The sequence below is a fragment of the Coturnix japonica genome, chromosome 6 (assembly GCF_001577835.2).
Source record: "Coturnix japonica isolate 7356 chromosome 6, Coturnix japonica 2.1, whole genome shotgun sequence".
In the NCBI taxonomy this organism is placed as follows: Eukaryota; Metazoa; Chordata; class Aves; order Galliformes; family Phasianidae; genus Coturnix; species Coturnix japonica.
In genome coordinates, this window is record NC_029521.1 from 17210628 (window position 1) to 17233654 (window position 23027).

Consider the following 23027-nt stretch of genomic DNA (forward strand, 5'->3'; position numbering starts at 1 on the left):
CAGGAGTGATCTACACCTCTGAAAACATCAATTTCAGACTCTGAAATGACTGGCAAGCAGCAGTCCTTAGAATAAAGGTGCCAGTGATGCTCTAAAATGTGTCAGGCTTAGCTAGTGCAGCTAGTCTGCCATGTAGAATTTCCTCTGCCCTAATGAATCAGGGAAGAAATCTTGTTTGCAGCTGGATGTCCTGTGTGCATCGCTGAGCTGGCTGCTGCAGAGCTCAGGTCTGGCACACGCTGTCAGATGCACGTGGGATTCTGAGTTTACGGAGATGCATGTGGGTTATAATAGTGTGCTACAGAGGGAGAGTTCTGGGGGGAGATCTAATAGGTCTTTCTGTAGCCTTGGGTTCCTCTGTGTGCCACAGAATGCGGTCTTTGATCCAGATGTACCAAATAGGGGATATGCTTTTGCAAAACCTTTCTGAGCTGCAGAAAAGAAGATAGTGGATGTTTGGTGCGCTTAGCCCTTGTGCTGATCAACCTAATGTCCAATTTAGGATCTGGGGAGTATGTTGTGAAGATCATTTGAAATGGCCTGATTTCAGTAAAAGTTTTTGTTTTAAATGTTCTGCTTGAACATCAAAAATGAGCACCACTCAATCAGATCCTCTCAAGCACTTTTGAAGATAGACATTTTCTCCTTCCGTCTTTCTCATTCAGCTGTAGAAAAGTTTATAATTTGATATGGTGATGGAAGGGGGAAATTATTGTCTTAAAAAGTATTTAATTCCCTTGTTGTTATTTTTTTATTGAAAATTATTTCCTTTGGAAACAAATGCCTGTTATAAACATGAAGATACTTCAGATGACATCAATTGTCTCATTTTCTCTGCCTGATATTTCTCAGTTGACAGCCATTGTATGATGACTTACCTAGTCTCTGTGTGATGAGTGAGCCTCAGATGTCCTTGTTCAGAACACCTCCCCAAGTTATTTGTGTAACTGACATTTTCTTCGATGTGTTCAAGACCCACCATCGATTGTGCAACTGATATGCCATGACTAAAGCTTCCTAGAAAGCAGCATGAAGGCGTGACATGTCTTTTAAACAGTTTCCGTTCTCCACAGTAGTTGTGGAAAAGGTCAGGATTTGAGGAAGTCAATAGAGAACAGTAGTATCCTTTATCTTAAATGAGCGTGTGTGAAAGATGCCACATCTGGAGCAAGCTGTCAAGCTGTAATCAAGTGTATGTGTGACTGCTGATAGTGTCTTTCATTTCCAGCTGAGGACCATGTGGAGTTATTGAAAGAGGATGACCTTTGGGGGTGTTTTCCTTTTGCTTTTTGTGGAGATTAAAGTCCTCCATGAATAAATTAATGTACTCCTGCAGCACACCACAGTTTTTCTTATGGGTTGAACAGTGCATAAGGCTTGGATGTCAGTTTCTGAAGAGAAACCTGTGGAATTTAAAAGCTTGCTCTCTTGTAAGCAGGAGCAAGTGGAGGTTTCTGAAAGCAAAACCCATTCCTATTTTACACCTTTCAAGATATAAGAGGAAGGGAAAATTTCACTTCTTGAGCAGGCTGTTGCACTGGCAGCTGCCGGTAATATAAGTGTCCTCTGTGTTTTCTTGTACAGGGAAGAAAACCTTTTGTTCTTCATTGGCCTTTACTTTCCACATGTGTAGGGTAAATGAGATAAGTTAGAGCTGAAGGAGTTCAAGAAACTTCGCTAGATGATCTTTGCTATCCCGAGGCACTCTGTACCCACTCTTCACAAGTAGCTTGACTTGTTTTCACCATCTGTTTTAATTTCAGTGATGAAAAACGTAAATTTATAAGGTAAAAGACTAGTATCAATCTGGCCTCATGAAAGACTTGAAGCTTTTGAAGAATTCCACTAAGAAGCCAATGGTGTTGTGAGTTATTACTGTGCTCCTAAAAAGGAGGAATAAAGATCACTTAGATCTACTTATTTCCTCTGAGCATTCTCGTTCCTTACGTGGGGGTTCAGTTGTCTGATGGCAGTGTGTGTTCAGTGTCTTAGGCTCTAGAGGCTCACTGACCTCCTACGGAGTTTTATAAATATGGCACAGTGCTGCATGCTTGTCCTACATTACTCTCCCAGGAGATGTCAGCGATAGTCTTTAATGAGCATGTAGCTCCCCAGTATTCCTCCTGGGCTTTCCAGTAAAGCTTTTATCCAAATTGTTTGTTTAATGCTGTTGGAACTGCTCTTGGGGCAGGATGATGGAGCTGAATAGTGCATGTGAGGTCTGTTATTTTCTGATTGCTTCTTGGGATGCTGGCATTAAGAAAATCCTTTTAACATAACTTCTCAACTGTGCTATTGCAATGGTGGGGACAGAGTAAAACGTAGAGAGCTGAGGGAAGGTTATGTCAGTCAAAACAGCTGTCACAATGGACTGCTTCATAAGAGTTCTGTTATTATTGTCTACTTATTCCCTACTAATCATATTTGGACTAATCCAAAATCCAGAAGGTTTTCTACCTAGAGCATACGTTTTGTGACCCAGCAGATTAACCTCAGATCTGGATTTGTTTTAAAAGTCCTTTCTCATGCAGTCACATCTTGCTGTGCTTATTCAGGGTCGAGGCTTTTCCAGTCACATGCCAGGTAAGTTTTAAGAACCATCTTAATGATATTTTAAAGTTTATAGAATAATAGTTTAAAAACAGGTAATGTGAAAATGGTGGTAATTACCTTTTGTGTTTGTATGCTTGTTGCATATGAGGAATTTGGAGCTAGAAACTGAAAATTTCTATTTTTTTATGCCTGAAATCCTGCCGATTGCTCAGATTTGTAATTTGCTGAGTTATACGCCATGGAAAAATAGCTTGTTTTGCAGCTATGTGGAATTCCTGGCAGTGTACCAATGTGCACACAACACAGCATGGCAGGTTTATGGGCTGCGTTATTACCCTCCTGGTGGTGTTTCAGGATGTTGTGGTGGAAGCGAAGTACTTTCCTCAGAGCTCTGGCTGCATGTCTTAGTCAAAATTCATTTCTTTAAAGAGGAAAGGGAAATGTATGGGCTTTTAAAATACATGTGAACTGTTCTGCCATTTCTGTTCTACTTTGTAGAATTGCAGTTTTGATCTGCATGAATATATTTTTTGTCACTTAGAGCACAGATACCACATAATGATCAAATGAATCTTTAAGTTTATCAATGCATGTTTAGGCTCTTTAGATAAGGCTGAAAATCATGATTTGCAAGAAGATTGTATTTGGTTTTTTTGAGTAGTTCTACTTTACTGGATGTCAGCTGACGACTTGGACCTGAGAGACAAAAGAAAAGTTCTACCATGTGCCTTGTTTTGGACAAATCCTCTACCTTCCCTGTGTGTTGCAAATTCTTTGAAGTAAATGACTATATCTAAACGTTAAGAATCCTATCTACTCACATAATGACTACTGGCACTTGGTGTTAAACAGGTTGATTGGCACAATCACTTAAAAGTCTGTTGTGCTACTTCACTTCTGTTCACTCTTATAACACAGCAGCACCCAGCATGTCTTAGCAATAGCTTATGCAGACTGTCGTGTCACAGGAGTTGCAGATACTAAGCAGATTTTTTAGCACTGTGTTAAACAGATGTTTGTTGGATAGCATTTCTTCAGTGACAGCTGGTGCCTAGAACTTTGAACCAGGTGTTTTTATCAGGTAGTCAATGGTTAAATTTTATTCGATGGGAGTCTGCATAGAATTTTTGTCTCTGTATCTCAAGTCTGGGGAAGTTTGTCTGAACTACTTCACTGTAAAAGATTTCCTTTGAAAAAGGAATGTGTGACACTTACATCTGTTTAAGCTGAGCTGGCTGCAGTGAGAAAGATAGAATTAGTTAGAAATGTACTATCCCTTTATAGCATACTGTCATCTTAATTACAGGGATTGGAAAGAGGAGCAAAAAATCAGTTTTCTACTTTCAGCAGTTTCATCACAACTATCAACCAAAAGAAAGAAGGCACCGGAAACAGAAATTCACCCACACAACTTGTTATACCAAGCATCAAAAATGGTAAGAGAATAAAAGCCTTATGTTACTTAGTCATCAGTTTAAGAAGGTGCTGAGTGTTCCACCAACATTTCTGTTGCACAAGAAACCCAGAAATCTAGGTTTCATTATGTTATAGTGTGCTTTATATTGTTTAGTCAGTAAATCAGTATGGTTGTCCATCCTCAGTGGAGGTTGTGTCATAGAGACAAGTGGGAAAAGAATGACTAACAGACCTGGGGAATGAAATAATCATCTGCAGTGTGAAAGTTACAGGTTCAGAACAGCATTTCCAGATACTGTTTGTCTAACTGCAGTCAAATAGCACATTTCTCTAGAACTTGTTAAACTTCATAGAGATTTTTCTAACTGAATCTGCAGTATGGCAGTAATGAGACGCGCACAACGCTTCTGTGTTGGAAGAGCTGCTGTTCTTCAGTGAAGACAAAGGCTGATGATAACATGATATAAAACTTATAGACAAAGAACGGTATGTTCTGAAGAACTTCATAGGTGACAAGGAATATTGTGCTGTGATGAGGTAAAGATAATCAATGCAAAGATATCACATGGAGCTGTGTCTTCAGTCTGGTGAATTAGTCACTGAGCCCAGTGAGGTGACATTGTAGTTGGACCTGATATTTTTAATAGCAAAGGTATTTCATTGTTGAAGTGTTTTTTGGGGGAAATAGGTTATGCAGTTCCAGTAATTTCAGACTTTTGATAAAAGGCTGTGCAAGCATTTGTCATGTTTGTGTTCTGTGTAGCTGTCTTGTAAATGACAAGAATGCTGAACTCAAACACTGGGCTCTCTTGAAGTGCCCCGAGATCTTGCTGCATGTGCTGCAATCTTGGTTGTAATTTCTGTTACAGTAGTACTGAATTATTCTGTTTCACCATCCTAACATATGACAATATTTATTACAGTTACAGATACGTTCTTGAAATTGAGAGCTCAATATGTATGACTGAGCAGGCATTCTGGTAATTTCAGGGTCAGGATAATCTGCCCATTTGAAAATAGATTCTTTTGTCTAACAGTCCAGGGTCCACTCAAGATTATTTAAGAACACATGTTTGTATTCCATGGGGGAAAAAAATGAACACTGAAATAACCCTTACAGTTTGGAATGCTTCTATTGGTAATCTGGGATTTATGAGTGATGTTTGGTTAGGGATTTTTTTTTTGTCTTTTTTCACCCTAGATTTGTGTAGTAGTCAATTTTCCTTTGTATCAACAAGATTTTCTTCATTGATTTTTGATAGTTTCCTAAGCAGCCATACAGTGCTGAGTCTTTTATGTAACATAAATAGGCACGCAGCCAGAAATGATTACCAGTTCTTGTCTTGTAATAGTGGATTGCTGCTGTTTGTCAATTCAGCACATGAAAGTTTAAAGTTTGTCCTCAATGGAATTAAATTGATGGATCTTAATAAATATTTTTGAATGTCAGGCAACTAAATCTATTTACAAATAAACTGGAATTATGGTAAAACATTCTAACGTCAACAGTATTTATTAAATGTGTTATTAAAACACAGTTTTAGTATTTGTAACTTAAGCAATGTATTTCAAAGCTAATTGCATCGCTGTCAGAGTGGAGTTTACAAGGCTTAGCACCTGCAGCCTCAGTTACTGGAATGAGAAATAGCTTCTGTCAGCAGCTGTCTCTTCTGCAGATGCAGGGAATATTTTCCTCTTCTTGGTGTATTCAGCTGCTTGCAATTCAATGTTTAATCCATTCAGAAACTAAGCAAACACAATGAGAGTTAAATTAAAATTACTTATCTTTCTTGGAGTAAAAAAAGGAAATGCATAGTCTTAGTTTCTTGTAAGTCAGCCCATCTGTAATAGCACAGCACTTACACAGTGGGATTGTTGGGCACCTTGGCTTGAATTAGCTTAGTATGTGTCCACTGCTGTTGTTGTATTACTACTCTACTTTAAATAGTCTTAAATTTCATATGTGAGAGTGACAGAGTCCAACAGCTGTAATTAAAGCCATGCTCAGGACTGAGAACAGCTCTGGTGTGATGAATGTTAGCTGAGTTGAACGACATTGGTGGTTTCCCTTCTATTAGCATGAGGGAAAAGAATCTCCTTTGTGCTTTGGGGATGTTACTACTATATATTTCCCTGCTGTGATAAATGGAACAGGTGGTAGAGTAGTGATATTACTTTGGTGTTTAGTTAGTTCATTCAAGAAAAAAACAAACCCAAAAGACCTGATCAATCTAGAAGGAGAAAAGCAAGCAAACAAAACTCAACCAAACAGAAACTCTTGGAATTATAGAGAAAAGGCTTAGAGGATTCTTAGACAATTCTAAGAGAATTTTGGTTCAGTATGTTCGACTTAACTCATATAAATGCTTTTAAAATATGCAGTGTAAGTCACACTGAGGAATAAAAAAAAAAGCATAGAAAAGCACAAGTAAGGGTATTTGAGAAGACACTGGAATTAAAATGGGTTTTTTGTGTTTATTGTTGTTTGGCCTTGGCTGATTGCCAGGTGCCCATCAAGCACTGACTACCTGCTAAGCAAATGAGGAGAAAATAAAGTGAAAAAGCTTGTGGGTCAAGGTAAGGACAGGGAGCTCATTTAAAATTGTTGTCATAGGCAAAAGAAGATTGACTTGGGAAGGATTAAATTTTTTGCCAATTAAAAATGGGGTAGGATCGTGAGAAACATAACCCAAAACACCTTTTTTTTTTTTTTTTTTTTTTTTTTTCCACCTCCCCTTCTTCCCAGCCTCAATTTCAAACTCAAGTCTCTACCTCCTCCCACACAGCAGTGCAGAGGGATGGGGGATAGAAGCTGTGATCAATTCATTACACTTTGTTTCTATTCTTTCTTTATGCTATTTCTCTGCTCCAGTAGGATAGAACCATTCATAAGCTGCAGCAGTGTGGGCATTTCCCACAGACTACCACTCTCCAAGCACTGCTCTGCATCACAGGCTGCAGCTCTAGCCTGGGCCCTGCTCCTGTCAGGACTCTGTGTGCTGTGGCCTCCTCCAGGCTGCTTGTGGAGATCTACTCTGTATGGTGCCCATGGGCCTCTTCTGGGCTGCTGGGAACTGCTGTGCATCTGGAGTACAGCCAGCTTTGCTGTTTGAGCACACCTTTGGCCAACAGTGGGTCCATTTTGGAGCTGCCTGGACACGGTCTCATCTGATGTAAGGGCAGTACAGGGCTCTTCTCACAGAGACTGCCTCTGCCTCTCCCATTCCTATCAAAACACTGCCGTGTAAACCATGTACAGTGTTTTCAGATAAAATTAAATAAGGATTAGAAGAGAAGGACCTCGTTAAAGTGCTGCTATATTAACTTTAGTATTGTTAATTTGGTATTAGGCAACTACATTTGTTGAGTAGAAATGTTTAAATGTACTACTGTTTCAGCAGTAATTCTGTGAAAGGCGGAAGACTTGCACAGCTCATTTAATTTATTGCAAAAATTATTTCAGGAAGTTGTAGGTGATTCACAGTCAGCTCTAGCTAAAATAATGTATGACTATAGAAAACTTGTCCTTTTATGAAAGGAAATGATTGGGCTTCAGTGTTAAGATTCAGGCTTTTCATAGATGTTGGAAACGCTACTGTTGCGTTTTGTATGTTGCTGTTGAGTCAAATAGGATGGCAGTGCTGCTGTTCTTGGTTAGTAGCTGTTAGTCATGGGCTGCTCAGCTTGGCTTTCACGCAGAAAATGTTCCTTTTGATTTTCGGTTTTGTGTTTTGACTTGTGTACCTGGAGTTCCTCATAGACTCAGGTGGATGTAATGTTTGGAATAGGCGCATTCATTGTCTGTCTGACTTCAGAAGGTGCTTGGCTTCAGAAGGTCAAGTATCTGTATCTACAAATGAAAATTCTGCAGCACTCATCTAAAAATGAAACCACATATCAACTTGAGATTCCTTGTATGATGTGCTGCTGCTGTAGCACTAGAGGTAATGCTAATCTGTCTTCTCTAAGTAAAATATTTTGCTATATTCCCTAATAGTGAATTGGAACACCACCAATCAGTTGCTTCAGTTTTTTTTTTTAATCAATCTGCTAGCAACTCAGTTGTGAAAAATCTGGTGTGGTTTTCTTTGTTTTGGTAATGGACCATTTTTTTGCCACATGGTCCAGCAGCTCATTTATATGGTAGTAAAGACTCCCTCCTTTTTGAAAGCCTCAGGCAGGCAGGAGACAGAGGGGCTGATTTTCTTCCTCCCTTGGCAGCGGGAGCACTTTGTTCACAAAGACATCATTACAGACTCAAGATAGAAGGGGTTTGTATATGATTTTATTTCACTTCAATTAATGAAAGTTTCCATCCTGTCTGGGCTGAGCATATGGTAGGAATACTACTTGGGTGAGCTGGGCTTTAATGAAATATAATCAACCAGTGTGAGTTTTTATTTTTCTTCTCTAGTTGCTCTACATTCGGGTTTTGCTTGCTAACTGTTATATATATATAATTTTCTTGTATTTATTATTCTTTGCTTTTTTTTTTTTTTTGCTTTTTTTTTTTTTTTTTTTTTTTAAATAAGTGAGAGACCTACCATCTATTTGCCTCGATGTTAGACAAAAACAGCGCATCTCTATAGATACGCTGCCCCAAGAACTCAAGGCACCGGTCCCTCCTGAGCCTTCCCTTCCCATCCGAAACAAAACTGTGAAAGACTTTCAGTAAGTTTCGTTGCTGTTCCTAAAAGTGTACTTTATTTCTTTGGACTTTCATTCTAATTGGTGCACTTGATTTTTTTGTTTTGTTTTGTTTTTTGTTCATCTTGAGGGAGTAAGTCCAGAAGACTGTCTAGTAGCAGAAGTAGTTAGCTTGGCTGCAGTGGTGCGATGAATAACTTTGTTGCTGTGAAAATTATCAAAAGAATTTATCTAGCGTGTATGGGAAATTGGTAATCACAGCCTGAACCTCTGATTAATCAGCTGAGGCAAGTGTTGGGTCAGCTGTGGGAGCACAGGTGAGAGTAATGTAGCTGTGCTCCCGGAAAGAGTGGAGCTGATGCTACTATTCTGTGACTGTCATTTAGTTAAAAGGAAATTAGAATGAGCAGAAATAATATCTTGTTGCACTTCTGTTTTTTCCAGTTCAGTACAGACCCTTAGTCAAAACTGTATCTCTGTTTGCTTTCTTCCAGAAATGTCATGCAGTGCAGCAGAAGCTGCTTGGTTGGCTTAGTTAGGCTTACACAAGTCCCCAGGGAAACCAACATATCTGTTTTTAACTAATATAACCTGACTTCCTGATGCTGGGTCTGCACCACTAATTTAGCTGGTTTTGCTTGGTTTGTTTTGGATGTAAGGGAAGAGAGAGTACATTTATTTTCTAGCTAAAATAGCAGTGTGCACCAAAATTATGGAATCGATGCTTTCACTTGCAGAAATGTTGTAACTTAATGAATAAAACAGTGCCACAAAGTATCTGCACTAGGGACTTCTGCCTGCTTTTGTGAACATGCCTACACTGATGGGCAGAGTGTTTCTTTTTGTTTGTTTGTTGTTTGGCATTAGCACCTACAAGCAACATTGTGATACTGTAATATTCTTTGGTGTTGTACTGGTAGGATAATCTTAGCTGGGAAATGGGGAAATGTGTTCCTAAGGAGAAGCCTGATTCTTCTGTTTTTCAAACAGATGGGGAAAAAAAGAATCACAGTTGCTCTATGAGGCATGTGATCATATACTTTTCATTGCTCTTTTTAATGTCTGAAATTTTGTGCATTCAGTGAAGAGTAGGAATGCTGCTTTATTGGTCAGTGTGTTTACTTGGTGGAAAATCCTTTGCTGGCATTCAGGTGTTTCATCTGTCATTTTTTCCTCATTCATATTTTCTATCTATTGAGTGCCATCTTGTGATGCAATTATTAAGAGTTTCATTCTTTCGAGAATAAAACTTTTAGTACTTTTAGTGTCCCATTGATTTCTTCATATTATTACTTTGGATTTGTTCTTTAAAAGTACCTCAAGTGTAAATACAGATTTTGTGAAAAATGTGTACAGTCAGATGTGTACAGAGATTAATTAAAAAAAAGGGAGGGGGGGAGATAATTTAGTACAGTGGTAATGAAATTGACTACTTTAAGAGCAGTGTATGTACTTATTAAATTAAGGAAACCTTAGAAGTTTTATCATATTAGTATTTCTTCAGCATGATTCTGTTAATGATTTGCCTTATTGTACTGAACTGTGACACTGTGAATTAACATTTTGAATAAGCGACAGTGCTCAGATGTATCAAACACAAACTGTGCTTTTGTTCTCTTGTAATACCATGATTATACAATGACAAGGAGGATGTTAGGAAGGTACTGATTTTATACTTTTCTGTCTTTTTATACATTTTTAGGGATGATATAGAAAAGGCAAAATCATCAGGAGATTGGAAGGCTGTACATGATTTTTATTCTACAACATTTGATTCTTTCCTGGAGATAAATGCTGTGTTTAAGGTGAAAAACTCAAAATATTATTCAGTAGTTATAGTGATGTGAATTTTCAAAGCGTTTAAAGAAACTTCAGTTAAAGGCTTGCAGTTGGCTACTCAAACCCACTTAGATCATGGCACTGACTTATTCATTCCAGTTTATGTAAGGATATTTCAAACAAATGTGAAGCTTTAGAAATCCTGTGTTTAGTTTGCTTTCTGACACTATGGCTACATGAAGTACTTCCTACGGAAACTTCAGTTTAAAAAGATTCAAGCATATTCAGCTAATAAAGAGGCCCAGGCAAATCAAGAAATACAGTTCTTCCCTGGCCCTTAGATAACTTAGATAAAATAACCCATAAACTTTTGGTTACTTAATGAATATTGAACACATACAACTTTGTTCTTTTCTCATGAGGGGTCTGTGGCAAAGATGGGATGAACATTCAGTGCTTTCTGCATCATTCATTATTTGATACCCTCGTAAATTTTAAAATAGAATAGCTGCCAGTGTGCAATATTAGTATGCTTTAGTTTCATCTTTCACATACTAATGAAAGTGACTTAGATTCTTATGTTTTGATAAGGAAAACATATAGTTATGTGCACGTGTTTCATTTTAACCTACTGTTAGATATTTATTTTTTAAAGACATTCAAAATATTTCAAAACCAAAATGTTTCATCTATGATTATCTAACTTGCAGGTAGATGTCAATTCTCCATTTAATACAACCGAGGACTCTGGAATCAATGCAAAATTTGTGAATGTTGTCTATGATGCCTTATTAAATACTGTAAGTAGAAGAGAGTAGAAGTAGCGTTCAAGTTTGGTAACATTGTAACAAACTCTTCAGCAAAGAAATTTTCAAAGAAGCAATTAATCTAAGAAAAATTTTTGATATAGGTACAATTTCTGAAGAATCTCTCAAAACGTACTTAAAATGATCCCTTGAGAATTGCCATAGAGACATGAAAACCACTCTAGTAAAAGATGAGGAAACTTTTGTTAGTAGTTATGTAGTTCATACTGTGGTAGATCTCAAGGGCTGTTTGAAAGATAAGACATAACTGATGGGACATTGCATGATGGGAAATAAGGAAAATGTGAGGACTAGGGTTGCAAAAAGTAAATACTGTGCATGATAAATTTGGAACAAGAATTATATTGAATTGATTTTTAAAGTTTTGAAAGCCACAAACAATTCAACTCTAAGCCTCACCTGACAGACTTGGGAGGAAGGTTCAGAGGAGCTCAGCACTGTAGTCAAAGACTTTATAACTGGCTTGAATTACAAGAAAAACAAACCTGCTTTTTTGTGCCGTATCTTTTATAGAGAATGTACAGTTTGATCAAATGTGGTTTTCTTTTTCCATAGCCTCAAGATGTTCAGAAGTCAGTCCTAAAGGGAATAATTAATGGTCTGCTACAAGAATGGAAAGGGTAAATATAACTAGTGTTTGCATTAGTGCTGTTTCAACACTTACTTCCAACTGATATACTTCTTGTTTTTTATTTTATTGTTTTAGAAAAGAAGGAAATTGTTTTGATCTATCTTGCTTCACTCATAAGAGCTTGTCTCCTTTTGGCAGGCAAATCTGCCGAAATATACCCAAGCTCTGTAAGCTGACACTGAACCTTTGAGAGGCAGACTTTGCCATATAAACCCCAAGGCTGTCTTTCAGGCATCTTTGCAGTAAGATGAACTAATTAATAAAGCTAGAGTAAAATGTGTTCACCCTGCCCCAGCTGACATGCTTTAGCCTAGATAATGCCTTGACCTGAAGTTCATTTTGCTGTATCATTAGTGTGTGGCAGCAGCACTAGAAGGGCAGTACAGAATGGAGAAAGGGTTAGCTGGAAAGCATGGAGAGAGACAGGGTTTTAGCAAGAAGTAATAGAAATGAGAATGCTTGGTTTGATTCAAAAAGTATATAGGAGGAGACAGGTCTTTGTAGTGACTCATCAGTGACCCAGCCTTTAGCTATTCCTTTCTCCATACTGCCTGCCTTTTTTGTGCTGTTGCTACATGCATTTTTGTGGGTACATTAAGTCCTTGAGGACTTTAAAAACAGGAGGAAACACAGAGGCTGCTGTGGTAAAAATGTGTGGAGAATTGTAGGAAGAAATACTGTAGGTGGGGCAAACAAACTTTTCTGGAGTGTTACCAGTGATAATAGCATGGAGCACCCCTTTGGAACACCTGCTCTTCAGTTTATTTTTATCTTTCTTTCTTCTGCTGCACCATGAAAGACAGATGCTAAAACAGGTAGCTGCCTTTAAAGAGGAGTCAGTATTCAAAAGACCAGGTCTTCAAGTGTCCTTTTCAATTCCTGAGAACAGTGAAGCTCCTGAATATGGTATTCAACACATATTGACAAAACAAAGCTAAATTCTAGTGCGAGTGACTTCATATTCAATATATAGTTTGTATATATTTTATATCATGTCTATATCATATATATGATCATATAGATGTGCGTGTATATATATATGCACATACATATGTATATATGCATGCATGAGGTGTTTCCACTTACTATTTCATTTATTCATAGACCACGGACAAAAGATGATCTTAGAGCATACTGTATACTTCTACAGGTAAGAAAAATGCAGTATTTTAATTAAGTGTATGTCTGCACAATTCCTTATCTATAAACCAGTATACTATACAAACAAGATAGTATAACTGAAAACATTCACATTTAATTTCCTGTTATAAGAATATATTAACATATATGGAAGAATCATAGGGTATGCATGACTTAATGACAGATAGCTAATGGGTAATAGTTGCGTACGTTAAAAGTATGAACTAAGAAGCATTAGCCATGCAATTGTTTCCTAGCACTATGCTGAAAGAGCTAATGTCTCAGTGAGTTCATATTTCCAAGTTATTGCCAGATTTCCTTTATTGTGGTGCTGCAACGCTGATCATTCCAGAAAGTTTCAGTATATGCACTTTCTGGTATTACTGTAACTTTATCTGGTGTTGTGGTTTATCCAGCAGTCTACTAGTATTCTACATCAAGCTATTGACTGCATTGTCTAATTTGTCTGTGTTAACCAGTGAAATTTCCTACTAAAATTGATTTGCATTCATAGCAAATTTTCCCTTCGAGATGTGCGTGTGTAGATAACACCACTTCACATGAGAGATCAGTCTTGCTACTTGAAAAGATCAGGTAGTTATATAATTTTGGAGATGGTAGTCTTCTTTGGGGTGGGTGTATTAGCTGTGAGTTATGTGAAGTAAATACTTCTGAAAAGTGGGAATTTGAACTCATGTGTAAGAGGGAAAATAAGTTTGGATTGTGTGGAAAGAAAGGAGAATCTTTATTACTGAAATCTTTAGCTCATTGTGCAGAGGAGTGTCATTTGTACTGTACAGTAAATGATAATCCAGAAGTAATATGTTGATTGCTGCCTTTGTTACCTTTGGACTTTCTTTCAAAGCACGTGCACACTCACACAAAAAACAAACCCACATAGTTTTACAATATAGAATTTCTGTTACGTATTTTTCACTTGAATAGAAGTTGCAAATACTTTTTTTATAGTTTTACCACTGTCACAGCGTAATTGTCCTACATAACTGTGTTGGCAAATACAAACATAAGAAACAGTCCTAATGACTTATTTTCCTTTATACAGTTTATTAACCTAACACATTTTTTTAATCTTTTTCAGAATCCTCAATTTAGTAACACTTCTACTTATGTCATCTATGCTCACTTGCTAAGACAGATAGCAGCCTTAACAGAAGCTGACCATCATTTCCTAGTGCACTGGTCTAAAAAGTAAAACATAAAATAAAAAAGTTTAAAAAAATTAAAAATTCAATTTTTAGGATTACAATTGTTACTGTAATTCCATTGATGCTGACTGTTTTATATGATATATAAATTATATGGAAGTTAACTTAACTGCAGAGATTGTTTTTGTTGTTTTCAAAGTACATTTGGACATAGTCCTCTAAGTGATACTGATTTATAGATGCAAACTATATATAAAATGTGTAAAAGTTATTATCTTTATGCAAAAATCTTTGATTGCAAAATGACTTGTAAGTTATTTTTATGTAACTTATGCAAAAAAATTATGAATGTACATGTTTTAGATACACGCTTAGATTGTATTATTAATACAGACATCTTTATGATCTTCCTTTCTATAAAGTTTTCTCTTGTATTTTTCCAAAAGATACAATATCTTTCCTGTATTATGTGAAAACCACAAATTAAATCAAGTCCTTGCTCATAGTGTAATACAGGTGGTTACAAAGTACGGTTATTAGATTTAAATGATCGCACCCCCCAGCCATTGGCCATTTGGATTTAACCACCCAAAGAGTGGCTTTTAAGTTTGTTATGTATGTTACCTTCCCTATAATGACTGTACAGAAGTTTCAGTCTAGAGTTTAAAAATAAATAAATAAAATTGTATTTACATTTCCCTTACCTTCTGGGGAATCTGCTAATTATGGATTTTATTCTCTGCAGTGTTGAAAATGGTATGCATGTATTTTTCTCATTCCCCCTGAAATATGTCCAGATTTGCTTAAAGTTTTGGTGATTTCTTATTTCATTTGATCAATGTTCACAAACCAGATAAACCCTCTTGCTTAAGAATGCAAAAAGCATATTGATATTCTTAGAACATCTATTAGAAATCTAAAACAATTGAAGAGAACAGCCTTTGTTTACAAAATGATTCTTTGATATGCTTGCTTATGTCTGTGCATATATGTAAGGTTTTTGCTGTATTCTGGAAGTAGTGCAGCACGTAACTTTACTTGTGCATTTGTCACAAGTGTATGAAGAATTTTTCAGTGTTGATTCAATAGGACTAAACTTCTCAAAGCCAAGAATTAAGTCTTTTCTTACCCAGAATGTATTGTGAAGGAATGATTTGTTTACTTTTGTGTAGAATAAGTGTTGATTCTTTTGTAAAGTATTTTGAAATTACAGAAATGAACAACAAAAAAATGCTTAAATGATGCACTGAAGAGTATTGCTGCATGCCAGTATTTCAAAATATGCTTCTGCAAACTTTCTGTTTGGAAATTTATTTAGATAAAGCATGTTCTTCAGAACATAACATTGAAATCTAATAATATAGGCTTTGTGGTGGGCAGTGATCACATGAGAGTAATTGTGGCATGTTTGTTTTAGGATCTCACAGAGGAGATTCAAGCAGGTAGTGGACAGGTTGCTGCAATTTATTTCTTTACGCCTGTTTCCTGCAAAACCTGAAGAGTTTCCACCAATGGTGAAATGTACCTGGTGGATTCCATCAGCAACCAAAGTCCTGGCTTTATTTAGTAGGTTTCTTCTTTAAATTGTGTATTCATGTGCATGTGTATGAATATGTATGTGTATGTCTGTATGTGTATGTCTTGCTGTAGTACTCCAGGTGAGGTCTCAGCAGAGAGGCTTGATTACCTCCCTTGCCCTGCTGGCCATGCTTCTTTTTTTTATGCAGCCCAAGATACAGTTGGCATTCTGGGCTGTGAGGGCACATTGCTGATTCACATCCAGTTTATCATCCACCAGAACCTACAGGTCCTTTTCAGCAGGGCTGCACTCTAACCTTACATTCCTCTGCTTGTACTCTTACTGGAGGTTGCCACAACCCAGGTGCAAGACCTTGAGCTTGAGTTTGTTGAGCCCTGTGAGGTTCACCTGTGCCCATTGCCTGTCCAGGTCTTTCTGGATGGCAGCCTATCTCTTTCATGTGTCAGCTGCACCATGCAGCTTGGTCATCTGCAAACACACTGAAGGTGCATCCAATCCCACTGCTGATGTCATTAATGAAGATGTTAAAGAGCACTGGTCCCAGTACTGACCCCAGAGGGGCACTGATCTCTATCTGGGCACTGAGCCATTGACGCCAATTCTCTGGCTACTATCTGGTTTTATACCTCTCCTTTTCAAGGCAGAAAGTTGGATGTTGGTGTTGGCACAGTGTGAACTACAATAGAAAGCAGTGCCAAAATTTAAAAGGCATCTATTAGCAAGCCCTAATACTTACTTTTTTTGTAAACGATAATTGCTATGGCATCATTTTCCTGTAATAACAACAGGAGATATTCAAAGAAAAATCCATGTAGGTAAGCAATGGCAAAAGTTTCCCATAGATTTATTTAAGAAGTGGTTTTTATTGTGAAATTGCTAGAATTTCTTCTGTAACGAGCTTAGCTTCATGGATGTTTTTAACACCTAGGTAAGTTAAACAATGTTTATACCTCCTAAGTTCGAAATAGCAGTCTGGAAAAAAATAATTCCATGTTCAGTTCAGTGTAGAACAGCAAATGTGGCCACTGCATATGCGAACTTTCTTTTTTCCAGCCCTCAGTAGTCAGTAACCTTTTCTTGAAGGGCAGAAAACCCTTATTTGCTTCATGGTTTCTAGGAGAAAGGGAAAGCATCAGGAAAATTGATTGGGGCAAGGGTGTTTTCACATCCCTGGTTTTTTAAAAACAAACAAACAAGAAAACCACCCAACTTTTCTGTACAAGAATCCTGTACAGTCCTACCTATCCACAGGGGCAGCTTGGACACGCAAGCTCAGCTGTATCCAAAACCAAGACTTTTCTTTTGTGTTTTGCTGTAGTCATATGTATGTGAAAGAGTTGCTTATTTCTTTCTGCACATATAAAACTGTGATAAAGGTATTTAGTGATTCAAAATACACTGCTTCCTGTCTGAATGATCAAAATTAAGTTATTTATAGAAAACTTACTAGTTATGTGTTACTTGAATTTTACATAGTGATGCTGTTTTAAGTGTGAATTAGTTTTCATCATTTGTTGAGTAGTAAATTTTTGTACTTGTGGTATAGTAATCAGATGAGGAAAAACATCATTTGTTTTGCTCTTCCACTTCCATCCTTTTTTCAAATAGACATCAAATTCAAACAGATATAAAGAGGAAAGCATGCATATATTATATCAGAAGATATGATTTCAGCAGAATACAGCATTCTTTGTCTTAACTTTGTGTATGTCAGTAGGTGGGTTAGATTCAGATGCCATGGAGAAGTTGATCTTGAGGTTAGAAATAACATACAATGTATTACATTTCTCTTATCATAATCAGACTGATCTTGGAAATGACTGCTTTTACAGCTATCAGTATGTTCTCATTAAGCGTAGTGTCATATTTGCAGTGCTGTGTTTAAGACTTAATCCAAGTTACTAGTAGCCTTTTTGTCTTAGTTTCTTTTCTTTCGGTGTTGCTCCCAATGCTTCGAAAGCATTTGTGTACCCCATCCAAGGAGCACATTGAAAGACTCTCTTTTTTTCTTTGTAGATGCTGCAAATAGTCTGATTAGCCCTCCTATTATTTCATATACGGATTTCTATAATTCTACTCTTGATCATATTGATCTTATGGAAGAATATCATAACTGGCAATGTTATGGAAATTCTCACAGGTAAGGAAAGCTTGGTTGTTTCTTTTCACATATGTAGTACGTGAAAGCACCACATATACACATACATCCTTGTGTATATGGTATACGTACCTTATCCATGTGTATATATAGTTGTATTAAAAACTGCATTTGAAAGATGAAACTGCATGGATATGATGTTGACTGTTATAAATCTAATTCTATCTTTGCAAACTGGAGAAAATATGAATATTCATAATAACACGAGTTTATTGTTTACTAGGATAGATTCTGCAGCATCTGTTTATTAATTGCATGTTATTACAAACATATTTTAACTTCTGACACATTCATAGAAAGTGTTGTATGCATATTTAACACTTAAGTACTTAAGTATGGTCGATAAATATGCTGTGTGTATGGGGGCCTGACCTTTTGTTCCAGTGATATCAGCTGTGCTTATTTATGTTACATGAAACTTAAGTCTTTAAGTCTTAACAGGTTCAGGGCAGCCAGAAGTATCATCTAGAAATGTGGAAAAATAGGCCTTAAATCTTTGTTAAGTTTTAAGATGTACTTGTAAAGGAGGGGGGAAAAATAGCTCTGACAGCAGTAAATGCACATCAGGCTTTGTGTAGTCTCAGTCAAAGCGCTGGAATCTGTATGCTGCTCTGTTCTGCTGAGCTTTGGAGTTATTTATTTATGTATTTATTACATGGGCACCATCTGGGTGCTTTGGTACCCACATCCAAGCTTGTAAGAGAGCTGTGAGATTTCCACCTGCTTCTTTTCAGTTAGGTGGGATGCTGGAAATTCAGTATATATCAGAATAAATTATGATGCATAGTTTTGGAAGCAGTGCAGACAAGCTGTATTATGTTTAAAGGAAGTTCTTGTACTGTGTTATGACTACTTCTTCCTGATGATTTCAGAAAACTTTAAGAATCCTTAGTGTTATTTGACTGGGGTGGAATATAGCTGTCATGTGATCTGGAATTCCTGAGCACTTGTAGCCCTCAGTTAAACCAGAAGGACATGAAGCAAATCAGTGCCTTTGGAAACCGGAGACACAAATAAGCCAAGCCAGAAATACATCTGCTGTATACCTAAGAGTGCTATGCTGAGATAATGACCCAGCTTGAATTTAATAGAATATTCTCACTTTCCTTAATTCATTGTAGCCATTAGGATTTAATATTTAAAGCAGAAGTTACTTCTTGACATTTGTAACTGGAGGCTGCTTTTTATTAGATCTACTGATTAACAATTCAAGAATTTTATTCAGAATGTTTATCACTACTGAGTAGAATTCCTATAGCATTTCTAATGAAGCAGTTTGAGTTCTAATTCATTATCTAAAAAAAAAAAACAAAAAAAAAAACAAAAAAAAAACACCAACCCAGCAGCTACTTCTAAATTATTCTAAATTAGAGGTGATTGTCTCCCTCTGCTCAGCTCTTGTGAGGCCCCATCTGCAGTACTGCACCCAGGCCTGGGGCCCACAGTAAAGGAAGGATGCAGAGCTCTTGGAATGGGTCCAGAGGAGGGCCGCTGAGATGATCAGAGGGCTGGAGCATCTAGCCTATGGAGAAAGCTTGAGGGAATTAGGCTTGTTTAGCTTGGAGAAGGCTCTGGAGAGACCTCATTGTGGCCTTTCGGTACTTGAAGGGTGCGTATAAACAGGAGGGGGAATGGCTGTTTACAAGGGTGGATAGTGATAGGACGAGGGGGAATGGTCTTAAACTGAGACAGGGGAGGTTTAGGTTAGATATTAGGAGTAAGTTTTTCACACAGAGGGTGGTGACTCACTAAAACAGGTTGCCCAAGGAGGTTGTGGATGTCTCATCCCTGGAGGCATTCAAGGACTGGCTAGATGTGGCTCTGGACAGCCTGGTCTGATGGCTGGCACCCTGCACATAGCAAGGGGTTGGAACTGGATGATCATTGTGGTCCTTTTCAACCCAGGACGTTCTGTGAATCTATGAATCCACAGTACTGAATGATAATGTAAAACTTGATTCATATTTTCTTAAAAAGCAAATACTATAATACTATGCTAGTTTCTAAAAGTGGAATGTTTTGTCCTTTTATTCTCATCATTCAGGTTTTCTTTCTGTCAATACCCATTTATTATCTCTATAGCAGCGAAAAAAGTTATTATTCAAAGGGATTCAGAACAACAAATGATAAGTATTGCACGGGTAAGTCATTTAGTGATAAATGAGTTTGTCTTATCAATTGACATTTTATAAGTTTTTCTTAGCTAAATATTCCATACAGCCTTTCATCACACGTTTTAATCTGGGGAAAAAAAAAAATGTGAGCCATTTTACTACTAGTGGTCCACAAAGGTCCTTGCTGGATCCTCTCAGGAATTTTGGTTTTAATATGCTCAGTTTTAAGATGCTTTTAAATGTCATTGTTGGGAAAAGGGGTTGCAGTAAATGTGTTGTTGGCTTTCTTTTGGTTCATTTTTCTCATGGTTCATTTTTCTTTTGGTGGGACTAACATAATATACTGTGTTTGATAAAGAAACATGATGCTAAGTTAGTGATCTGATTATGAAGAAAAATTCCCTGGGAACTTTGGTCTGTTTTCTATTTTATTCTGTGAATATGTGTTATGGAAGACCAAGACACAGTTGTGTGTTCACAAGGTGCAGAAGAGGTATTGAAACCTCTTACATATTGCAAGAGGCTTTGTCTGCCTGTCTAGGTGGTAACTTTCATCAGGTGCTAACAATTACTGGCATGTATCTTGTGAATAGATAAGTAATGTTTTCAATTACTTAGGTAGTTTAAATGTTTGCCATACAGTTAGCCCCTACTTAAGTATCCCAATAGTTATATATATAGTATTCATACATTATGTGAATGTTGTTTGCACTAGAAAAGAGATTGCATTGCTTTTTACCTCTTAGAATGTATTAGAAGCACCTGTTATATTAGGATAATGTCTATAATGCAAGATGATAAGGACTTCTTGTGTTTAACAAGTGTGGCACTTTGTATTTTTAATGAAGTTGTTACATTTATGTTTCTTTTTCATTCAAATAGCAAAGCCTTGTGGATAAAGTCTCTCGCAGACAGAAACCTGACATGAATATGTTGTTCCTAAATGTGAAAGTGAGGAGGACGCACCTCGTTAGTGATTCACTTGATGAGGTATCAAAAATGAAATTAAATCGTGTATTGCTGCAAAATTGTCATTGCACTTAGAAATCAGTTTCAGTCATGTTTAAATCTTCGTGTGCTAAGACACGAAATATAGCTATGTAATTCAAAACAAAAGAAGCTGAAATACCACATCACAGTAGGAGTGCTGCTAAAATAGATTTTAAGAAACAGAACTTAATTTTCTGTCCTTTAACTGTTCCATAACTAAGCCCATAGTGAAAATTTGTTTGGATACTACATGGGATGTGGGGGGGAGGGGATTGTTTGCAATTTTTGTCCTATGAGTACAGTGCATGAGTATCAAACTGTGAAGGATACAGATCCATGATAGGAACACAAATAGAGACTGGCCATCTAGAGTTTGTGATGCAATTTACTAGTTTAAACAAAGCAAGAGTGGCATGTTCTCTATGGATAGAAATACTGGTAGTATGTTAAATCCCCTGTGTTTTTCCCCCTGCATATTTTATGATAGCTCACAAGGAAGAGGGCAGATTTGAAAAAGAAGTTAAAAGTCACATTTGTAGGAGAAGCTGGTCTTGATATGGGTGGACTGACAAAAGAATGGTTTCTTCTTCTCATTCGCCAGATTTTTCACCCAGACTATGGTGAGTCTGTATGAATGTTAAGTACAACATGAAAATGTGTTGATTTTAAATTATTGAAACACTGATGGGTAAGAATTATTCATTATTCCAGTACTAGGCTGGTCATTTACTAACTGATGTAAAAAATGAAAGTAGGCAGGTTAAAATTTTATGTTGTGAGGATGAGCTTTTGGAATAAGAGAAGAATGTGAAAAGTACTGAAAAGCTGGCAAGATCTTGGCTTTTGACAAGGAGGTTCAAGAATGGCTCAAAAAATGAAATTTCATTTTGCTTATAAAGCAAAATTAGAGGATGAACAAAGCTCTAATCAACTCAGAGTTGTAGAATTAAGATTCAACTTTTTAGGACTTTAATCATGCTAAATATTGTTTCAGTTATCAGAGACTCATTTTTTGGTTTTCCTTAGGCCAGTGGGCATACTGGGTACTAAGGAGAGAGGATTCAAGAGTAGCTGTTCATATTTTCTTGAAGTTTTTTCCTCTGGTGTATCTGCTATGTTAGTGTTTCCAGCTGTATCCAGAGACAGGCTCTTGATTTATGCCCGGACAAATGTGAGAAGAACATCAACTCTTATAGAGTAAGATAAGTATTTGCAGGCCCAAGGGAGAGGGGAGAGAGAGTTTTTGAGTAAATAGGAAGTTAAAAGACATGAATGAATGTTCTTAAAGCAGCAGTTTAATGTACTTGTATGTTGTTGTAGGTGGAACTGGGTGATTTTTTTCCCCACACTAATTTTTTACAAATGAGTCAGCTTTCCTCAGTTCCGTATGGGTACATTACTAATGTTATAATGTGTTAAAGTGTTCCCAAGCTGACTTAAATTTAGAAACATTGATTTCCAGGGACTTCAGCATAACACCTCTCATAGTCATTGATAGAATCCAAGAGCTTGTGTGTCTTTGTCCGTGTTTGTGTCCCTCAAATGCTTGGTGCTTGATTGTTTATTGACCTCCTTCTAAAAGTTCAGACGCATCTGCTCAAATGTGCTGAAATCGTTATTTCCTAAAGTTCTTAGTCTAGTGAAAAGGGCTTTTTGTGGAGAGAGAATAACTCTGTAAGTTTGACAATTCTGTTAATAAAAATATGTTGTCAGTAGAACTTGGTAACTGATGAGTTTGAAAACATTTGAGAGTTTTCACCAGCTTTGGCAGGCTTCCTCTTTTTGAAATGTAAATTCTTTCATTGCTGTGGCTATCAGCCAAGTGTGGGAAGAGTCCAGAAGGGTTCTCATCCCCTGGGAGGGGACTGTATAGTCTACTGTTGTTATTTTAAGTTATTAATGATGCTTGTTAGAAGCTGTTAGTGCACTCTTAACCTCGACTGAAGCATCTTTTATGTCTGAGAACTGCTTCTTGCCTGGGTGTCTTAAAGCTTTTATGTGGGTTTCTTGTGTAGGTTTTTGCTTTCTTTTACTCTTCAAAACAGAACAACCTGTATCTAAAGCAA

The 23027-nt window shown here is 37.0% G+C and overlaps 1 protein-coding gene across 7 annotated transcripts in view; it reads left to right on the forward strand.

Moving 5' to 3' along the window:
* Window positions 1-23027, forward strand: part of HECTD2 (HECT domain E3 ubiquitin protein ligase 2) — a 44231-nt gene that overhangs the window by 12672 nt on the left and 8532 nt on the right. For 3 of the 7 annotated variants that reach the window (XM_015866884.1, XM_015866885.2, XM_015866879.2), the window contains 12 exons: window positions 3860-3989; window positions 8502-8640; window positions 10319-10421; window positions 11106-11195; window positions 11778-11842; window positions 12958-13003; window positions 14093-14202; window positions 15577-15725; window positions 17716-17839; window positions 19902-19998; window positions 20854-20961; window positions 21449-21581. In XM_015866884.1, the coding sequence (XP_015722370.1) occupies window positions 3860-3989; window positions 8502-8640; window positions 10319-10421; window positions 11106-11195; window positions 11778-11842; window positions 12958-13003; window positions 14093-14202; window positions 15577-15725; window positions 17716-17839; window positions 19902-19998; window positions 20854-20961; window positions 21449-21581 (1294 nt within the window). Of the gene's footprint in view, window positions 1-2555; window positions 2584-3859; window positions 3990-8501; window positions 8641-10318; window positions 10422-11105; window positions 11196-11777; window positions 11843-12957; window positions 13004-13507; window positions 13588-14092; window positions 14203-15576; window positions 15726-17715; window positions 17840-19901; window positions 19999-20853; window positions 20962-21448; window positions 21582-23027 lie in introns of all 7 variants that reach the window. The other 4 variants (XM_015866882.1, XM_015866883.2, XM_015866880.2 and 1 more) reach the window with 4 other exon arrangements.